The sequence below is a fragment of the Ranitomeya variabilis genome, chromosome 7 (genome assembly GCF_051348905.1).
Source record: "Ranitomeya variabilis isolate aRanVar5 chromosome 7, aRanVar5.hap1, whole genome shotgun sequence".
Taxonomy (NCBI): domain Eukaryota; kingdom Metazoa; phylum Chordata; class Amphibia; order Anura; family Dendrobatidae; genus Ranitomeya; species Ranitomeya variabilis.
In genome coordinates this window covers 242475548-242495750 of record NC_135238.1, presented here as the reverse complement: position 1 = coordinate 242495750, position 20203 = coordinate 242475548, and the positions used below count along the sequence as shown (strand labels likewise).

At 52.0% G+C, this 20203-nt stretch overlaps 2 protein-coding genes across 8 annotated transcripts in view; one reads left to right on the top strand and one right to left on the bottom strand.

Annotated features, from left to right (window-relative positions):
• OSBPL11 (oxysterol binding protein like 11) overlaps positions 1–6662 on the top strand; it is a 39370-nt gene extending 32708 nt beyond the window's left edge. For all 3 annotated transcript variants that reach the window (XM_077273361.1, XM_077273360.1, XM_077273362.1), the window contains 4 exons: positions 4271–4457; positions 4539–4721; positions 5093–5246; positions 6018–6662. In XM_077273361.1, coding sequence (XP_077129476.1) covers positions 4271–4457; positions 4539–4721; positions 5093–5246; positions 6018–6074 — 581 coding nt within the window. In that variant the 3' untranslated portion in view covers positions 6075–6662. The remainder of the gene's footprint in view (positions 1–4270; positions 4458–4538; positions 4722–5092; positions 5247–6017) is intronic.
• A 360-nt stretch (positions 6663–7022) lies between these two features.
• Positions 7023–20203, bottom strand: part of LOC143784769 (TGF-beta receptor type-2-like) — a 58113-nt gene continuing 44932 nt past the window's right edge. For 4 of the 5 annotated variants that reach the window (XM_077273366.1, XM_077273370.1, XM_077273369.1 and 1 more), the window contains 4 exons: positions 17217–18037; positions 15555–15693; positions 7707–7834; positions 7023–7622 (listed from right to left, as the gene is read on the bottom strand). In XM_077273366.1, the coding sequence (XP_077129481.1) occupies positions 7464–7622; positions 7707–7834; positions 15555–15693; positions 17217–18037 (1247 nt within the window). In that variant the 3' untranslated portion in view covers positions 7023–7463. Of the gene's footprint in view, positions 7623–7706; positions 7835–10074; positions 10967–15554; positions 15694–17216; positions 18038–20203 lie in introns of those variants that run through there. The other variant, XM_077273367.1, reaches the window with a different exon arrangement.

The following is a 20203-nucleotide window of genomic DNA, read 5'->3' as shown; positions in this document are numbered from 1 at the left end:
CAAAATTGGCTGGAATCAATGGTGGCACCATGTTGGGTTTGGAGAGCCCCTGATGTACAGTGGAAAGCCCCTAATTCTATCTCCAACCTAAACAAAGGCCTAACCCCCACACACTGCTAATCCCAAGCCTAACTGTAATCTCAGCCCTAACCCCAACAGCACCACTGCGCATGCGCCCTCCAATTTCTTCCGGGAAAGTGACTTGGAGAGCCGTGGGACGGAGACGGAGGTGCCGGGGGGGTTCAGGGGACCCCATTTCTCTCTCCTCTGGTATGCCAGATCATATCAGAAGAGAGAGAAATAAATGGGAAATTGGGCTTTTTTTTTTTCTTTCTTTTTTTTTTTTTTTTTGCGGTTGCTGTTATTTTGTGAAAAACAGCGATCGCAACAATGTGGACGGTAAAAACCGACCCGAATCATGTTCTCTGGAGATTTTCTAACGCTGGCGGGCGGTCCATTAAAAAGTAGCGCTGAGGAATAAGACCCCTTAATTGTCATTGTTAAAAGGCGTATCGGCGGTCGTTAAGGGGTCAAAACCATTTTTCAAGCTGGTGTTATAAAGTATTCTAATTTACTGAGATAATGACTTTTGGGTTTTCATTGGCTGTAAGCCATAATCATCAACATTAACAGAAAGAAACACATGAAATCGATCACTCTGTGTAATGACTCTATAGAATACAGGAGATTCACTTTTTGATGATTTTCTCATGTAGTGAGAATCTCCTGAATGTAGTTATGACGAGAAATCCGCTGTATTCCCAGGTATCGGTGTGTGTGCATCTATATATTGTCTAAGGGCTTTTCTGTCTGTCCTGGAAATCCCGCGTCTCTGATTGGTCGAGGCCGCCTGGGCCTCGACCAATCAGCGACGGGCACAGTATCGACGTAGAAATCCCGCGTCTCTGATTGGTCGAGGCCGCCTGGGCCTCGACCAATCAGCGACGGGCACAGTATCGACGTAGATGTCATAATAGTTGCCATGGCGACGATGATGTCATAAAGGTTGCCTCGACCAATCAGCGACGGGCACAGTCTGCCGCGAATTCTGGAATCATCATTGTCCATATACTACGGGGACATGCATATTCTAGAATACCCGATGCGTTAGAATCGGGCCACAATCTAGTATATATATATAATCACCAAAGGAGAGGTGATCCGGGGGAGATCGGCCGGAGAATAATGGGGCAAACACGATGTCCAAAAGGTGGAACCGTAGAAATATACCTGAGAGATGACACCATCAGAGGCTCACGGGCCTGCGCCTTCACCCAGCGCGCGTTACCGATGCAAACCTGTGTCAGTGGGCATGATGTCAAGTCCACCACAGTATCTGCAGGTCCCTCACAGTATCCGCAGGTCCCTCACAGTATCTGCAGGTCCCCCAGTGTCTGCAGGTCTCGCACAGTATCCGCAGGTCAACCACAGTATCCGCAGGACCACCACAGTATCCGCACGTCCCCCCCGGTATCCGCAGGTCCCCCCCAGTATCTGCAGATCCCCCCCAGTATCTGCAGATCCCCCACAGTATTTGCAGATCCCCCACAGTATCTGCAGGTCCCCCAGAGTATCCGCAGGTCCCCCAGAGTATCCGCAGGTCCCCCAGAGTATCCGCAGGTCCCCCAGAGTATCCGCAGGTCCCCCAGAGTATCCGCAGGTCCCCCAGAGTATCCGCAGGTCCCCCAGAGTATCCGCAGGTCCCCCCCAGTATCCGCAGGTCCCCCCCAGTATCCGCAGGTCCCCCCCAGTATCTGCTAGTCCCCCCAGTATCCGCAGGGCCCCCACAGTATCCGCAGGTCTCGCATAGTATCCGCAGGTCTCGCATAGTATCCGCAGGTCCCCCCAGTATCCGCAGGTCCCCCAGAGTATTCGCAGGTCCCCCAGAGTATCCGCAGGTCCCCCCCAGTATCCGCAGATCCCCCCAGTATCCGCAGGTCCCCCACAGTATCCGCAGGTCCCCCCAGTATCCGCAGGTCTCGCACAGTATCCGCAGGTCTCGCATAGTATCCGCAGGTCCCCCCAGTATCTGCAGGTCCCCCCAGTATCCGCAGGGCCCCCACACACAGTTAGTTTTCTCCCTCTTTGCTGCATTCCAATCTTTCTGCTGTTTGCCATAAATCAATGACGGGAGAACAAAGGAAATATCAGAAGAACCAATAACCGGAGATTTCTCCATATTCCCCACATCATCCCCCGACTCCCGCAGCCTCTGGATTATCCCCCTTCATGACCAGCGTAGTGCTTAGCAGAGCCGCTCTGGCTGTTATAACCTGCTGCAGACGTGATGTCACCAGACATAGGGTGCTGGTCGAGGTCCTGAGGAGTCTTACCCCAGTCCTCATGGGTAATGGCCTCCAGGATCATCACCGAGCCCCCGCCGTGCTCCACTATAGACCTCACTAGGGCCCCGCCGTGCTCCACTGTAAACTTCACATATGGCTGAGGCGACACCAGTCAGGGTCCGGTCAGGATCAGTAATGTAATGTATGTACACAGTGACTGCACCAGCAGAATAGTGAGTGCAGCTCTGGAGTATAATACAGGATGTAACTCAGGATCAGTAATGTAATGTATGTACACAGTGACTGCACCAGCAGAATAGTGAGTGCAGCTCTGGAGTATAATACAGGATGTAACTCAGGATCAGTAATGTAATGTATGTACACAGTGACTGCACCAGCAGAATAGTGAGTGCAGCTCTGGAGTATAATACAGGATGTAACTCAGGATCAGTAATGTAATGTATGTACACAGTGACTGCACCAGCAGAATAGTGAGTGCAGCTCTGGGGTATAATACAGGATGTAACTCAGGATCAGTAATGTATGTACACAGTGACTGCACCAGCAGAATAGTGAGTGCAGCTCTGGAGTATAATACAGGATGTAACTCGGGATCAGTAATGTAATGTATGTACACAGTGACTGCACCAGCAGAATAGTGAGTGCAGCTCTGGGGTATAATACAGGATGTAACTCAGGATCAGTAATGTATGTACACAGTGACTGCACCAGCAGAATAGTGAGTGCAGCTCTGGGGTATAATACAGGATGTAACTCAGGATCAGTAATGTAATGTATGTACACAGTGACTGCACCAGCAGAATAGTGAGTGCAGCTCTGGGGTATAATACAGGATGTAACTCAGGATCAGTAATGTAATGTATGTACACAGTGACTGCACCAGCAGAATAGTGAGTGCAGCTCTGGGGTATAATACAGGATGTAACTCAGGATCAGTAATGTATGTACACAGTGACTGCACCAGCAGAATAGTGAGTGCAGCTCTGGGGTATAATACAGGAGGTAACTCAGGATCAGTAATGTAATGTATGTACATAGTGACTGCACCAGCAGAATAGTGAGTGCAGCTCTGGGGTATAATACAGGATGTAACTCAGGATCAGTAATGTAATGTATGTACACAGTGACTGCACCAGCAGAATAGTGAGTGCAGCTCTGGGGTATAATACAGGATGTAACTCAGGATCAGTAATGTAATGTATGTACACAGTGACTGCACTAGCAGAATAGTGAGTGCAGCTCTGGTGTATAATACAGGATGTAACTCAGGATCAGTAATGTAATGTATGTACACAGTGACTGCACCAGCAGAATAGTGAGTGCAGCTCTGGAGTATAATACAGGATGTAACTCAGAATCAGTGATGTAATGTATGTACACAGTGACTGCACCAGCAGAATAGTGAGTGCAGCTCTGGAGTGTAATACAGGATGTAACTCAGGATCAGTAATGTAATGTATGTACACAGTGACTGCACCAGCAGAATAGTGAGTGCAGCTCTGGAGTGTAATACAGGACGTAACTCAGGATCAGTAATGTATGTACACAGTGACTGCACCAGCAGAATAGTGAGTGCAGCTCTGGAGAATAATACAGGATGTAACTCAGGATCAGTAATGTAATGTATGTACACAGTGACTGCACCAGCAGAATAGTGAGTGCAGCTCTGGGGTATAATACAGGATGTGACTCAGGATCAGTAATGTAATGTATGTACACAGTGACTGCACCAGCAGAATAGTGAGTGCAGCTCTGGGGCATGATGCAGGATAATGTGTGTGGTTGGGTCTCTTTTCCCTTGCCCCCTAGCAGGAGACCTGGTATATTTGGGGGAGTTGAGGTGTTGGGTCTTTGGTGTGAGGATAGCTGTAGTTATGGCTGTGAATGTGTCGCGGGGGTCTGCGTCAGACCCCGGCGCTGTGGTGTCTTGGTTGCTCCGTTCTCAGTGCCGCGTCCTCTTGCAGGGGTCCTGCACCTCCTGGAGTATGACGAGGAGTACGCCTTCACGCTGCCCTGCGCCTACGCCCGCTCCATCCTCACCGTCCCTTGGGTGGAGCTAGGAGGGAAGGTGACGGTTAACTGCTCCCGGACCGGCTACTCCGCAGCCATCACCTTCCACACCAAGCCGTTCTATGGGGGGAAGTTACATAGGTAAGGGGTCCGAGAATCGGCTGGGGGATGGGGGTGCGGGGGCTCTGCTCGGTGTCATGGCGGCCTCCTGTGTGTTTTCAGGGTGACCGGGGAGGTGAAGCACAACCCGACCAACACGGTGGTGTGTAAGATTCAGGGCGAGTGGAACAGCGTCCTGGAGTTCACGGCCAGCAGCGGAGACGCCCGGTGTGTGGACCTGACCCGGCTGCCGGTGACCAGGAAGCGGGTGCGGCCGGTGGAGAAGCAGGGAGCGTTCGAGTCCAGGTGACTGTGCCGAAAACAGAGAGACTGCTGGGACTTGTGCTTGCTCTGAGGTTGTCATAGCAACGTTAATAAAATCTGTGCGTAGGTTTCCTTCCTATCATGTGACCGTCTATTTATTGAATCTGTTATCAGTAAAGGTCACATGACAGGAAATGTGTGCTGAGCGGGAATATGAATGCTACCATGACAACGCCAGAGCAAGCGCAATACATCCATGCTTGGAAAAGAGCCGAAGAGGCCGCGTACATGTAACAGTCCGGGCGGAGGACGACGGGGCAGCGGCTCTGCGTTCCCCGGTACTGACGCTCCACCCCTAGCGCTGTACAGACCGCTGCGTCCCCGCCCTCATGACTCTTGTTTCTCACGTCCAGGAGGCTGTGGTGCCACGTGACCGAGGCCCTGACAGCGAAGGATATAGACAAGGCCACGGAGCACAAGCGAGCGCTGGAGGAGCGGCAGCGGGCGGAGGAGCGGCACCGGGCCGACACCGAGACGCCATGGAAGACCAAGTACTTCTCCAAGGAGGTGAGTGCGGCCAAAGAACCCCGACCCGCTGTACGGGACCGAGGCCCAGCGCGGCTCTGCTCCAGTCACCTCCAGAGCTGCACTCACTATTCTGCTGTTACATTGTGTCTTATCCTCCAGTCACCTCCAGAGCTGTACTCACTATTCTGCTGTTACATCGTGTCTTATCCTCCAGTCACCTCCAGAGCTGCACTCACTATTCTGCTGTTACATCATGTCTTATCCTCTGGTCACCTCCAGAGCTGTACTCACTATTCTGCTGTTACATCGTGTCTTATCCTCCAGTCACCTCCAGAGCTGCACTCACTATTCTGCTGTTACATCATGTCTTATCCTCCGGTCACCTCCAGAGCTGTACTCACTATTCTGCTGTTACATCGTGTCTTATCCTCCAGTCACCTCCAGAGCTGCACTCACTATTCTGCTGTTACATTGTGTCTTATCCTCCAGTCACCTCCAGAGCTGCGGTCACTATTCTGCCGATACATCACATCTTATACATCTGTTTAGAGGATAAGACATGATGTGATTGCAGCTCTGGAGGTGACTGGAGGATAATGCATGCTGTAGATAGAACTCTCCCCTATATGTCCCGTGTGGCTGCTCTGTGACCTGCCCTGAAACCCTCTGTGCTGCTGGCTGCCCCTTTTTCCTGTGGGCTTTTTCTGGGCTTCTGCTAGTGTTGGGGTGGGGGTCCTGGAGGTCTCGTCCCGCCGCCATGTTTGCTGTGTGGCCCCTCACTGCCCCCTGTGATGTTTTTGTTGCTTGCAGGGTGACGGCTGGATCTACAACCGGCCGCTGTGGAAGAGCGGCAGCTCCGGACTATAGACGGGGGTCCGGGCAGGACCCGCACCCACTGAGGACTGTGTCCCCACAATGGTGTGTACAGGCCCCTCCCCCACGGGGCCGCGCCTCTGCACCCCCTTATAACCGCTCCCCACCTTCTAGGATGGAGGGTCTCCTGCTCTCATTCAGTATTACGTGGCCTCTGAGCGGCCCCTGAGCAGACGTACCCCGGGGCCCCTGCCTGCACGGGCCTTCTGTGGATCAGAAAGTGGCCTCGGCCGTGGTTGGAGGGTCCGCCGCCGTCTGCTGCTGCTCAGGATTAACCCTTTCCCTGCACATGCTGCCTGTGAACCCCCGGGGTGGACTGTGAGAGACGAGCAGGAGGCTGTGATTTTAACCCCTCTCCTGCCATGGACTGACTGATCATATATCTGGTGGGATGCAGCTTGCGCAGTGACTGGAGGATGCAGCTTTCTCTGTACAGTACGAGTGGTGCCTTATCTCTACTGATTGTTGTCTTCCAATCTGTGTGTCTGCTCGTGTGTGAGCGCCCCCCTCTGGACGGCGGCTTCAGAGCAGCGGCTGAGGAATGAGAATAAATTGTGAATTGTCTCAAGCAGAGTCATTTCTTCAGATCGTCTGGGAGGAGGGGGCAAAAAGAGCGTCCGTGGGTCTGTACATTCACAATATAATGTCTGACAAGACTTCTTATAGCTCCAGTCACCTCCAGAGCTGCACTCAGTATTCTGCTGTTACATTGTGACTTATCCTTCGGTCACCTCCAGAGCTGCGGTCACTATTCTGCTGTTACATCGTGTCTTATCCTCCAGAGCTGCACTCACTATTCTGCTGTTACATTGCGTCTTATCCTCCAGTCACCCCCAGAGCTGCCAGTTGCTATTGCGTGGTGTAACATGTCGGCCTTGTGTCCTAGCGGAGCTGCCGTCGTCGGCCCCCGGTGCTGATGGTCCAGTCCATTTATAGGGCGTGTTTACTTTTTTAATAAGTTTATTGCTCAGATGCGGTTATAATGAGAACAACGCCGTGTGAACAGATGTTTGATGCAGCATTCGTCTGCAGCTCCCCTGACAATCGACGGGTTTCCATGGTTACTGACTGCCCGCATTGTGCAGTCCTGTTCCATCTGCTGGATCTGTGTGTGTAGACTGTAACCATGGAGACACATCGGACCGCCATTGTCAGCAGCGGCTGCAGCCCTCGTGTCGGCCTCATGCTGCAGCTGTGTTGGATGTCAGTGTATACCGCTGTTCTGGCATTTTCTTCATGAACCAGGGGGCTCAGGATGAGCAGCTATAATAACCCCCCAGGAGCAGGGGATTGTGTCTGAGACCTCCATGACCTATAATGACACGTTCCAGGCCAGGTTTAACCCTTTCCTGCACGGTGCCTGTAGCGGCCGGGATCAGAGCGCTAACATTGGCTGTAGTGATGGTCGGAGCTCGTGGTTCTGCCCTCGGCGTCCATCTGTCTCATCAGGATAAAGCGCTCGGCCACGCAGTGAGCGGTCAGACGCGCCTCGGGGTCATGGTCCCAGCACTCACTGATGGTGTCACACAGGACGTCCAGACCCTGGAAGGAAGGTCAGAGGTCAGTGTCCTGAGGGGGTGGAGATGGTGCTCGCCCCGAATCTCCAGTGACCCTCCGCAGCCTCACCGCGTGTCCCCTCCAGCTGGTGGGAATGTCCGGCCGCCCCCGTCCATGTAACACGAGGTCCCGCATGGTCTCCACACACGGCGGCTCCTGGACCATGGACCCAAAGGGCAACTCATAATTCTTCACCTCTGTGAGGGCAAAGACATCAGTAAGTAAAGGGGACTCCGGCTGCAAGGCGCTGCCTCGCAGACCCCACACTTCTCATTCACCCTCATCATCATTTATTCCTGCAGTATGGGAAAAAAATGGAAACCATCAACATGACTGATCTCATGATGCATATACGCTGCTCACTAACAAGTCTAAAAGCTGCAGTGAAGTCAATGTCCACCGGAGAGACTGACGGGAAGCTCCGCCACCGGCAGCTCGGTAAGCAGCAGGTCCGTCATAAGCAGCTCTGTCAGTCAGCGACAGCTCAGTCGGCAACAGCTCTGCCATAAGCAGCTCCGTCAGTCGGCAACAGCTCCATCACCAGTAGCTCCGTCAGTCGGCAACAGCTCCATCACCAGCAGCTCCGTCAGTCGGCAGCAGCTCCACCACCAGCAGCTCCATCGGCAGCAGCTCCGTCATAAGCTGCTTCGTCCGTCAGCAGCGCCGTCAGTCGGTGGCAGCTCCATCAGCTGGGGAAGTCGTCAGGTCCTGAGCAATCGTGGACGTGGTAAAGAGGGCAGGACAGACTAGTGAGGCGATCAACCTGTCTAAAAAGAGGGAGTATTGGACACAGGATTACCCTACTTATCTAGGGTAGCGCATGCCAGAGAACAGCAGCAGCATGTGAGAAACCTAGGAGACCAGGCTGGAGGTTCAGACTATAGAGGAGTCCGCAATCAGCTGCAGCCCAGGCTTCCTCTTTTTGTTCAGTTTGCTGAAGGCGGAGACAGTGATGCCAGCGCTGATTGAATGCCAGGCATCATGTGTCATTCCACCGCATCACATCCCCAGGACCGCAAGTGCCAACACCGCGGGAAGAGTCGGCACGGGAGGCGAGTATGGGCTTTATTATTTTATTGGGGCCAAATATTTAGTTTAAGAAGGGTCTGTACTAGCAATGGACAACCCCTCTTAGATAACTAGCAGAACTGAGAGCGCAGCGTGGCAGACAGGGTGATGTAGCAGTGTGCCACGTGGAGTCCAGGATTGGTACATGGTGACGTCAATATGGTGACTGGTATGGGGCTGAGGCGATGCAAGGACTGGCAAGGGGCAAAGGAGTGCAGGGACTGGAAGGAGAAGAAGCAATGCACAAACTGGCATGGGGTGGAGGCAGTACAGAACAGGAAAGATGGAGCCAGGGATATACAGGCCACTGAGCCTTACTTCTGTACCAGGAAATTACAGGCCAGTGAGCCTTACTTCTATACCAGGAAAGATATGTGAACAAATTATTAAACAGCATGTATGTAAGTACTTGGATAATAATACACTAAAAAGCCAGAGCCAGCATGGGTTTGTAGCAAACAAGTCATGCCAGACTAATCTACCGCAATTTTCGGACTATAAGATGCATCGGATAATAAGACCCACCTAGGTTTTAGAGGAGGAAAGTAGGAAAAACAATTGAAGCAAAAAATGTGGTAAATTTTGTACTTAATATCCTCTATCCTGGTTTATATGGTCCCCTCATCCCCATCCTGGTATGCATGGCCCCCCCATCCATATTCTGGTATGATTGGCCCCCACTTCCATCCTGGTATGTATGGCCCCATCAGAAAACATTAAAAAAAACATTATACTTACCTCTGGGCGTGGAGAGAGATGAATATTAATTTCTCTTTAGCAGCGGGCACAGGAGTTACCCGCAGCAGCCGGTTCCTACCTGTGTGACCCGCTGCTCCGCCGATTCCGCTCCCCCACCTCCCCACCATTGCTGGAGCCAGTACATCCGGACAATAAGACGCACCCCCATTTTCCTCCATATTTTTTGAGGAAAAAAGTGCGTCTTATAGTCTGAAAAATACAGTAATTTCCTTCTATGATGGAATCACTGACTGAGTAGATCAGGGAAATGTGGTAGATATAGTATATCTCTACTTCAGCCAAGCATTTGATAAAGTATCTCTCACTATCCTTATTGAAAATATGATCAAGTATGGAATTGACAAGGCTACGGATAGGTGGATTCATACTGTAACTGGCTCAGTGATCATACTCAGAGTGGTAATAAATGGTACCACATCCAATTGGAAAAGTGTTTCAAGTGGGATACCACAAGACTTTGTCCTGGCCCCCGTGTTACAAGTGGGGTACCACAAGGCTCTGCTCTGGCCCTGTTACAAGTGGGATACCACAAAGGCTCTGTCCTCGCCTTGTGTTACAAGTGGGATACCACAAGGCTCTGTCCTGGCCCCAGTGTTACAAGTGGGAACCTCAAAGGCTCTGTCCTGGCCCCAGTGTTACAAGTGGGGTACCACAAAGGCTCTGTCCTCGCCTTGTGTTACAAGTGGGATACCACAAGGCTCTGTCCTGGCCCCAGTGTTACAAGTGGGTACCTCAAAGGCTCTGTCCTGGCCTTGTGTTACAAGTGGGATACCACAAGGCTCTGTCCTGGCCCCCGTGTTACAAGTGGGTACCACAAGGCTCTGTCCTGGCCCCAGTGTTACAAGTGGGGACCACAAGGCTCTGTCCTGGCCCCCGTGTTACAAATGGGTACCACAAAGGCTCTGTCCTGGCCACATGTTACAAGTGGGTACCACAAAGGCTCTGTCCTGGCCCCATGTCACAGGTGGGGTTCCACAAGGCTCTGTCCTAGCCCCAGTGTTCAACATTTTCAGAAATGATCTAGATAAAGGAACTTAAGTTAAACTAATCAAATTTGCTGACGATGCAAAGCTAGTAGGGATAGCTAACACTAGAGAAGACAGAGAAAGGGTTCAGAAGAATCTAGATAAGCTTGAACAATGGGCCGCGACTAATAGAATTTTATTTAACAGAGAAATGTAAGATTCTACATCAGAGCAAGAAAAACGGAAATGACATCACAGACTGCACAGGAGGCAACAGTGTGATGCAGCAGCAAAAAAGGCAAACACAGTTCTAGGATGTATTAACAAAAGCACAGAGTCTAGATCACGTGAAGTAATTCTCCCCCTCTACTCCTCCTTGGTCAGACCTCATCTGGAGTACTGGGTCCAGTTCTGGGCACCACATTATATAAAAGACATTGAAAAACTGGAGCAAGTTCAGAGAAGAGCTACCAGGATGGTGAGTGGACTGCAAAGTATGTCCTACGAGGAACGGTTACAGGATCTGGGAATGTTTAGCTGCAAAAAAGAAGAGGAGACTTAATAGCTGTCTACAAGTATCTGAGACGGTCGTCACAGTGTAGAGGAATCATTATTCTCATTTACACATGGAAACACGAGAATCAATGGGATGAAACTGAAAGTGAGAAGATACAAATGAGATATTAGAAGGGTGACAGTGAGGGTGATCAATGAGTGGAACAGGCTGCCACGAAAGGTGGTGAGTTCTTCAATGGAAGTCTTCAAACAGAGGCCGCACAGTCATCTGTCTGAGATGGTTTAGTGAATCCTGTATTGAGCAGGGGGTTGGACACGATGACCCTGGAGGTCCCGATTTCCCTGGGGGTCCCAACACTAACATTCTATGACTGGCAGAGGCATCAGTGTTCCTCCTGGACAGACACAGTAGCCTGGCTTTTGCTGCTCCTCCTCCTCGCCTTCATTAACACATGGCCTCTAATTCTCTGGCCATATGGTAAAGTTCTGCTCTTTTGGGAATTGTGTACGTATCCCTTGGGTGTGGGCCACTTAAGGAGTGGAGGGAGATCTCTGGACAATATTTTGGGCCTGGATTAATAAATACAAAATGGAGTCTCCCTCGTCCCTCACAGGGACTTACTTGCTGCTGAAAACACTACAACTCCCAGCATATCAAGGGGACATCTAGAAAGTCGCAGGCAGGAGAGCGTGGCTCCAGATGAAAACTGCAACCCCTGCATTATAATGTACGATCCGCTGAGAAACAAGAGAGCCAGTGCTTATGGTAAAACTATCAGGAGTCCCCAAAGCCTCACCTATAGCTCTCCCTACAACCTCCCCGACAGCCTCACCTATAGCTCTCCCTACAACCTCCCCGACAGCCTCACCTATAGCTCTCCCTACAGCCTCACCTATAGCTCTCCCTACAGCCTCACCTATAGCTCTCCCTACAGCCTCACCTATAGCTCTCCCTACAACCTCCCCTACAGCCTCACCTATAGCTCTCCCTACAACCTCCCCGACAGCCTCACATATAGCTCTCCCTACAGCCTCCCCTGCAGCCTCACCGACAGCCTCACCTATAGCTCTCCCTACAACCTCCCCGACAGCCTCACCTATAGCTCTCCCTACAACCTCCCCGACAGCCTCACCTATAGCTCTCCCTACAACCTCCCCGACAGCCTCACATATAGCTCTCCCCTGCAGCCTCACTGACAGCCTCACCTATAGCTCTCCCTACAGCCTCACCTATAGCTCTCCCTACAGCCTCACCGACAGCCTCACCTATAGCTCTCCCTACAGCCTCACCTATAGCTCTCCCTACAACCTCCCCGACAGCCTCACCTATTGCTCTCCCTACAACCTCCCCTACAGTCTCACAGACAGCCTCACCTATAGCTCTCTCTACAACCTCCCCTACAGCCTCACCTATAGCTCTCCCTACAACCTCCCCTACAGGCTCACCGACAGCCTCACTTATAGCTCTCCCTACAATCTCCCCTACAGGTTCACCGACAGCCTCACCTATAGCTCTCCCTATAACCTCCTGTCAGGAAATAGGAAAGTTCTGATTACTTCACTTACACATACAGGGCTCTCAGCTGCAGTTTCCTCTGCCTGCCAACACAAGGCTGGAATTCTAAGCCACTCTTTCTCCCTCTGCCTGTGGGTGTACTTCTTCCCCCTCCCTCAGAAATTTATATGGCTCTGTGATGCGACAGACAGGTCTCCCTACACTCCTCATTCCCCCCTCCCACCTGATACTGGCTAAAACTGGTACAGAAAGCATGGAATTCTATTGTTCGTTTAAGGTTATGTATTTTGGCAACGATCAGGGCTAGAGATATAAGGATTATATATTCCGGATGTCAATCGAGAGCTCTATAACCCCCTGAAATCGCTAGGAACTAAACCCGAGTGCAAGGAGCGGGTTTCTCCACAAGCGGGTCATGTAACTACGCTCTGTTTACACTTACAAGAATCACCCAGACCTGGTGCACATCCTGATCACGGTGTCTTTCTTATACAAGGTTCATACAGCAAGATATGTATAAAAATGGTTGCCATAACTCTAAGAAAAGGGGAGGATTCAGCCTCTAAGTGAGGTCAAGACAGGGGGAGTGCCTTGGTTTTAGGCTGGGAAATAAGTGAGTGAAACAGCAGTCTTCATGTGTCTTTTGTCCGGGGTCTAGCTGCTATACAGGGGTGATGCATCTGGATATATGCTCGCCCTTCCCCCACAGCACATGGTCCGCCATAAGATTAAATGATCTGAACGAAATATAAGTGTTCTTTGAACTTTAATCCCATTTTATTTGTAATTGTACTGTACATACGATACTTGTCTTCTTCATAAGATCTTTTTATACCTCTGTAAACACTGCCTACCTTTTTTGGAGTAAAATATAAAATTACTAGCTGTGTCTCTCCTTGCTTTATAACGTACGGTCGCGTCCTCTGAAGTGAATTACGCTACCAATTTGGGTTGGCTCCGGACCTGTTAATTAAGAAATCGAAGCTGGTGGCAGCGGTTTGGTCCTGTGCGTTTGGGAGGTTGTAGCGACGGCGGCGTTGATAATTATTGTTCCCGCCCGAGTGGGAGTAGTTATGTCACCCTCGCTGCAGTGTGCCCATTTGCCAGTACAAAGTAAGGCAGCCTTTCTGGCGACTAATTATCCTAGATGCAGTACCCTGACTGACCTGAGGGTAAGGGGGGCGCCAGAGAGCTGCAAGGTCCAAACCGGAACTGGAAAGTGGGATATAGATAAATCCCCTTCAGGAAGAACCAGGGGCAACCAAACAACCCCGGTTCTCACTAAAACATTCCCTACAGGCTCACCGATAGCCTCACCTATAGCTCTCCCTACAACCTCCCCTGCAGGCTCACCGACAACCTCACCTATAGCTCTCCCTACCACTTTCCCTACAGCCTCACCTATAGCTCTCCCTACAACCTCACCTATAGCTCTCCTTACAACCTCCCCTGCAGGCTCACCGACAGCCTCACCTATAGCTCTCCCTACAACCTCCCCTAAAGCCTCACCGACAGCCTCACCTATAGCTCTCCCTACAACCTCACCGACAGCCTCACCTATAGCTCTCCCTACAACCTCCCCTGCAGGCTCACCGACAGCCTCACCTATAGCTCTCCCTACAACCTCCCCTAAAGCCTCACCGACAGCCTCACCTATAGCTCTCCCTACAACCTCACCGACAGCCTCACCTATAGCTCTCCCTACAACCTCCCCTACAGGCTCACCGACAGCCTCACCTATAGCTCTCCCTACAACCTCCCCTGCAGGCTCACCGACAGCCTCACCTATAGCTCTCCCTACAACCTCCCCTAAAGCCTCACTGACAGCCTCACCTATAGCTCTCCCTACAACCTCACCGACAGCCTCACCTATAGCTCTCCCTACAACCTCCCCTGCAGCCTCACCGACAGCGTCACCTATAGCTCTCCCTACAACCTCCCCTACAGAATCACTGACAGCCTCACCTATAGCTCTCCCTACAGCCTCCCCTACAGCTTCACCGAAAACCTCACCTATAGCTCTCCCTACCACTTCCCCTACAGCCTCACCTTTAGCTCTCCCTACAACGTCCCCTACAGGCTCACCGACAGCCTCACCTATAGCTCTCCCTACAACCTCCCCTACAGAATCATCGACAGCCTCATCTACAGCTCTCCCTACAGCCTCACCTATAGCTCTCCATACAACCTCACCGATAGCCTCACCTATAGCTCTCCCTACAACCTCCCCTACAGAATCATCAACAGCCTCATCTACAGCTCTCCCTACAGCCTCACCTATAGCTCTCCATACAACCTCACCGATAGCCTCACCTATAGCTCTCCCTACAACCTCCCCTACAGAATCACCGACAGCCTCACCTATAGCTCTCCCTACAACCTCACTGACAGCCTCACCTATAGCTCTCCCTACAACCTCCCCTACAGGCTCACCGACAGCCTCACCTATAGCTCTCCCTACAACCTCACCGACAGCCTCACCTATAGCTCTCCCTACAACCTCCCCTACAGGCTCACCGACAGCCTCACCTATAGCTCTCCCTAACACCTCCCCTACAGGCTCACCGACAGCCTCACCTATAGCTCTCCCTACAGCCTCACCGACAGCCTCACCGACAGCCTCACCTATAGCTCTCCCTACAACCTCACCGACAGCCTCACCTATAGCTCTCCCTACAACCTCCCCTACAGGCTCACCGACAGCCTCACCTATAGCTCTCCCTACAACCTCACCGACAGCCTCACCTATAGCTCTCCCTACAACCTCACCGACAGCCTCACCTATAGCTCTCCCTACAACCTCACCGACAGCCTCACCTATAGCTCTCCCTACAACCTCACCGACAGCCTCACCTATAGCTCTCCCTACAACCTCCCCTACAGGCTCACCGACAGCCTCACCTATAGCTCTCCCTAACACCTCCCCTACAGGCTCACCGACAGCCTCACCTATAGCTCTCCCTACAACCTCCCCTAAAGCCTCACCGACAGCCTCACCTATAGCTCTCCCTACAACCTCCCCTACAGGCTCACCGACAGCCTCACCTACAGTTTCAGCTACAGCCTCACAGACAGCCTCCCCGTCAGCCTCACCTATAGCTTCACACCGGGACGCCATCTCCCACAACACCAGAGCCAAGGAGTAAACATCCATCTGCTTGAACGATTCCAAATCCTCCAGGTTCACTCGGGATTCGAGGACCTCAGGGGCCATATAGCGGGCCGTCCCCACCTGTATAGGACATAGACGGTCTACATGAGCCCGATATAGAGGTAGCAGGTGAGCATTCTGTATATAAGGAGACCTCACTTCCTTTATACCCTCAGATACTTAGTACTGAAATCAAAGCACCGAGGAGGAGAAGTGGTGGATGATGGAGATCACCAGACGACACTAATCTACACATGGTGGAAACATGAACATTATGACAACCTCTGGATTCTCCAGTCCGGTGTCTGAGCCTTGTGCAGAAATCCTGACACCTCCGGCCACGGCTGCGGTCACTGAGGTCACTAATGGTCGTTCCAAGAATGAGGCGTTGTCGTCTCCAGACCGATCCGCAGCTATCACTGCATCCAAGACAAAAGCCGAACTCATCACTGAAGAAGACAGACCTAAATTGCAACTTCTATTGCCATCTTGATCTGCACCTTAATTTCCTTTGAGAGCAGTGGTCTCAGGTAATTGAAGAGGCCTTCACGAGGTCCTAATCCAGGGCTTATGGGCATAATGTGCGGTAGCCGGACCCCTCTAGTCTTCATTCCCGGTCACTAACAGCTTGGGGTTAAATTGATCTGGTGGTGATCCCAGTGGTGCCTCCATTTCTACAAAGTGTCCCAGGAACCGAGCACATTTGGGATGTCATTGGTCGGTGATTACACAGGAGGTGCCGGCAGCATCTTCGGACTTGTCTCCATCTAGCATATTCGGGACGTCAGTGGTCGGTGATCACACAGGAGCTGCCAGCAGCGTCTCTGGGCCTCTCTCTATCGAGCACATCGGGGACGTCATTGGTCGGTGATTACACAGGAGCTAACTGCAGTGCCTCCAGACTTCTCTCCGTCGAGCACATTGGGGAGGTCATTGGTTGGTGATTACTCAGAAGCTGCCCGCAGCATCTCCAGACTTCTCTCCATTGAGCACATCGGGGACGTCACTTGTCGGTGATTACACAGGAGCTGCCGACAGTGTCTACGGACTTGTCTGCATTGAGCACATAGGGGTGATTATTGGTCGATGATTACACAGGACCAGCCAACAGCTTCTATGGACTTCTCTCCATCGAGCACATCGGTGACATCACTGGTTGGTGATTACACAGAAGCTGCTGACAGCGTCTACGGACTTGTCTGCATCGAGCACATCGGGGAAGTCATTGGTCGGTGATTACACGGGAGCGGCCAGCAGAGAATCCTGATGATCTATACAATCAGCGGCAGAAGCTTCCTTAGACGAGCATTAATGACCGCAGCCGGGGCCGGAGGTGCCGGGATTTCTGCACGAGGCTTAGACTCCGCACTGGAGAATCCAGAGGTTCTTCACTATTTGCAGATCGGTGATGTCGGGTGATTTCTGTCATTCACTGTGTCGCCTTCTTGGTAATTCAATATTGAGGGTTGTGTACTGTGACATCACCACACATCTCATTATGACATCATCACACGTCTCATATTATGACATCACCACACCAGGCTCCGGTCAGGAGTAGGTGCACCGCCGTGCACGCTCTCCTGGCAGTTGACTTCATGTCTCACCTGTCCACTATTGGCAAAGTCATCAGCTGTAAGCACCGGGTCCAACCGGAGAGCGATGCCAAAGTCGCAGAGTGCGCACTCGGAGTTGTTCTTCACCAGGATGTTGCTGCTCTTGATGTCGCGGTGAGCTATGGCCACCTTAGAGGTGCCACACGGGGTGTAGTCGCTGTGTAGATGGGCCACGCCGCTTACAATGGAGCCAGCCATGTCTAGCAGAGATTTCCAGCTAAGGCGGTGGCGGCTCAAGTAGTCCTTGAGGCTGCCCCTGGCGTGGTACGCGGTGATGATCCAGTATTCCTTGTGCGTGCCGCTGATGTGCTCCTCCATGGTGATGAACTGGAGCACGTTCTCATGTTTCAGGTTGGCGTCGGTGAAGATGTTGCTCTCGTTCATCCAGGAGGCGAATTCTTGGGCAGGGAAGATCTTCACGGCCACCATCTCGTAGTGCCCAGACTCAGCGTGCTTCAGCTTGGCTTTCCACACCTCGGCAAAGCGCCCCTTCCCTACGCGGTGGTCGAGCTGTATGGGGAGCAGTTCGGTGTTGTGGTTGATGCTGTTGGCGCAGGCGGTGCTAATATTACACTGGGAGGAGGACATCAGAGAAGAGGACAGTTGGCAGGAATGCTGTCCAGGCCTCCGGCTGTGTAATGTGACGCTGCTGCTGTGCGCTGCTCTCTTCGGCCATGACTTCGGCCTCTTCCTCAGCCTATGGATACGGTAAAGGTAGAAGAGGCCGGTGACGGAAATCGCCAACAGGAAAGGAGGAAGCAAACTGATGGCAGCCACTGGCACGGCCTCCCGGCTGTGGAGCAGCGAGTAGCCTGGAGAAAGATGGGAAACGTGAGAAAGCAAGAAGTAAACATCCCGAAACTATCGCACTGCGCCGACCCTCCCGCCATCGCGCCACTTCTCACACAGTCCCTACATCGTCACATTCTCACAGTTTAGGGGGGAAATCTGGATGCACAGACAAACCCAAGAGCAGGGATTCTGTGCGGTCACTGCAGCGTCGCCAGTCGTGTTCATCCTTGGTCAGGTTCAGATCCGGGCACTCCGGAAAGCGATATCTCCATGCACGCTCTCCGGATACACAGTATCTGCACGCTCTCCGGATACACAGTATCTGCACGCTCTCCGGATACACAGTATCTGCACGCTCTCCGGAAAGAGATATCTCCATGCACGCTCTCCGGATACACAGTATCTGCACGCTCTCCGGATACACAGTATCTGCACGCTCTCCGGATGCACAGTATCTGCACGCTCTCCGGATACACAGTATCTGCACGCTCTCCGGATACACATTATCTGCACGCTCTCCGGATACACAGTATCTGCACGCTCTCCGGATACACAGTATCTGCACGCTCCCCGGATACACAGTATCTGCACGCTCCCCGGATACACAGTATCTGCACTCTCTCTGGATACACAGTATCTGCACGCTCTCCGGATGTACAGTATCTGCACTTTCTCCGGATACACAGTATCTGCACTCTCTCCGGATACACAGTATCTGCACTCTCTCCGGATACACAGTATCTGCACGCTCTCCGGATACACAGTATCTGCACGCTCTCCGGATACACAGTATCTGCACGCTCTCCGGATACACAGTATCTGCACTCTCTCTGGATACACAGTATCTGCACGCTCTCCGGATACACAGTATCTGCACGCTCTCCGGATACACAGTATCTGCACGCTCTCCGGAAAGAGATATCTCCATGCACGCTCTCCGGATACACAGTATCTGCACGCTCTCCGGATACACAGTATCTGCACTCTCTCCGGATACACAGTATCTGCACGCTCTCCGGATACACAGTATCTGCACGCTCTCCGGAAAGAGATATCTCCATGCACGCTCTCCGGATACACAGTATCTGCACGCTCTCCGGATACACAGTATCTGCACTCTCTCCGGATACACAGTATCTGCACGCTCTCCGGATACACAGTATCTGCACGCTCTCCGGAAAGAGATATCTCCATGCACGCTCTCCGGATACACAGTATCTGCACGCTCTCCGGATACACAGTATCTGCACGCTCTCTGGATGCACAGTATCTGCACGCTCTCTGGATGCACAGTATCTGCACGCTCTCCGGATACACAGTATCTGCACGCTCTCCGGATACACAGTATCTGCACGCTCTCCGGATACACAGTATCTGCACGCTCTCCGGATACACAGTATCTGCACGCTCTCCGGATACACAGTATCTGCACGCTCTCCGGATACACAGTATCTGCACGCTCTCCGGATGAACAGTATCTGCACGCTCTCCGGATGAACAGTATCTGCACGCTCTCCGGATACACAGTATCTGCACGCTCTCCGGATACACAGTATCTGCACTCTCTCCGGATGAACAGTATCTGCATTCTCTCTGGATATGCAGTATCTGCACGCTCTCCGGATACACAGTATCTGCACTCTCTCCGGATGCACAGTATCTGCACGCTCTCCGGATACACAGTATCTGCACTCTCTCCGGATACACAGTATCTGTACAATCTCCGGATACAGAGTATCTGCACGCTCTCCGGATACAGAGTATCTGCACGCTCTCCGGATACACAGTATCTGCACTCTCTCCGGATGAACAGTATCTGCACTCTCTCCGGATACACAGTATCTGCACGCTCTCCGGATACACAGTATCTGCACGCTCTCCGGATACACAGTATCTGCACTCTCTCCGGATGCACAGTATCTGCACTCTCTCTGGATATGCAGTATCTGCACGCTCTCCGGATACACAGTATCTGCACGCTCTCCGGATACAGAGTATCTGCACGCTCTCCGGATACACAGTATCTGCACTCTCTCTGGATGCACACTATCTGCACTCTCTCCGGATACACAGTGTCTGCACGCTCTCCGGATGCACAGTATCTGCACTCTCTCCGGATGTACAGTATCTGCACGCTCTCCGGATACACAGTATCTGCACGCTCTCCGGATACAGAGTATCTGCAC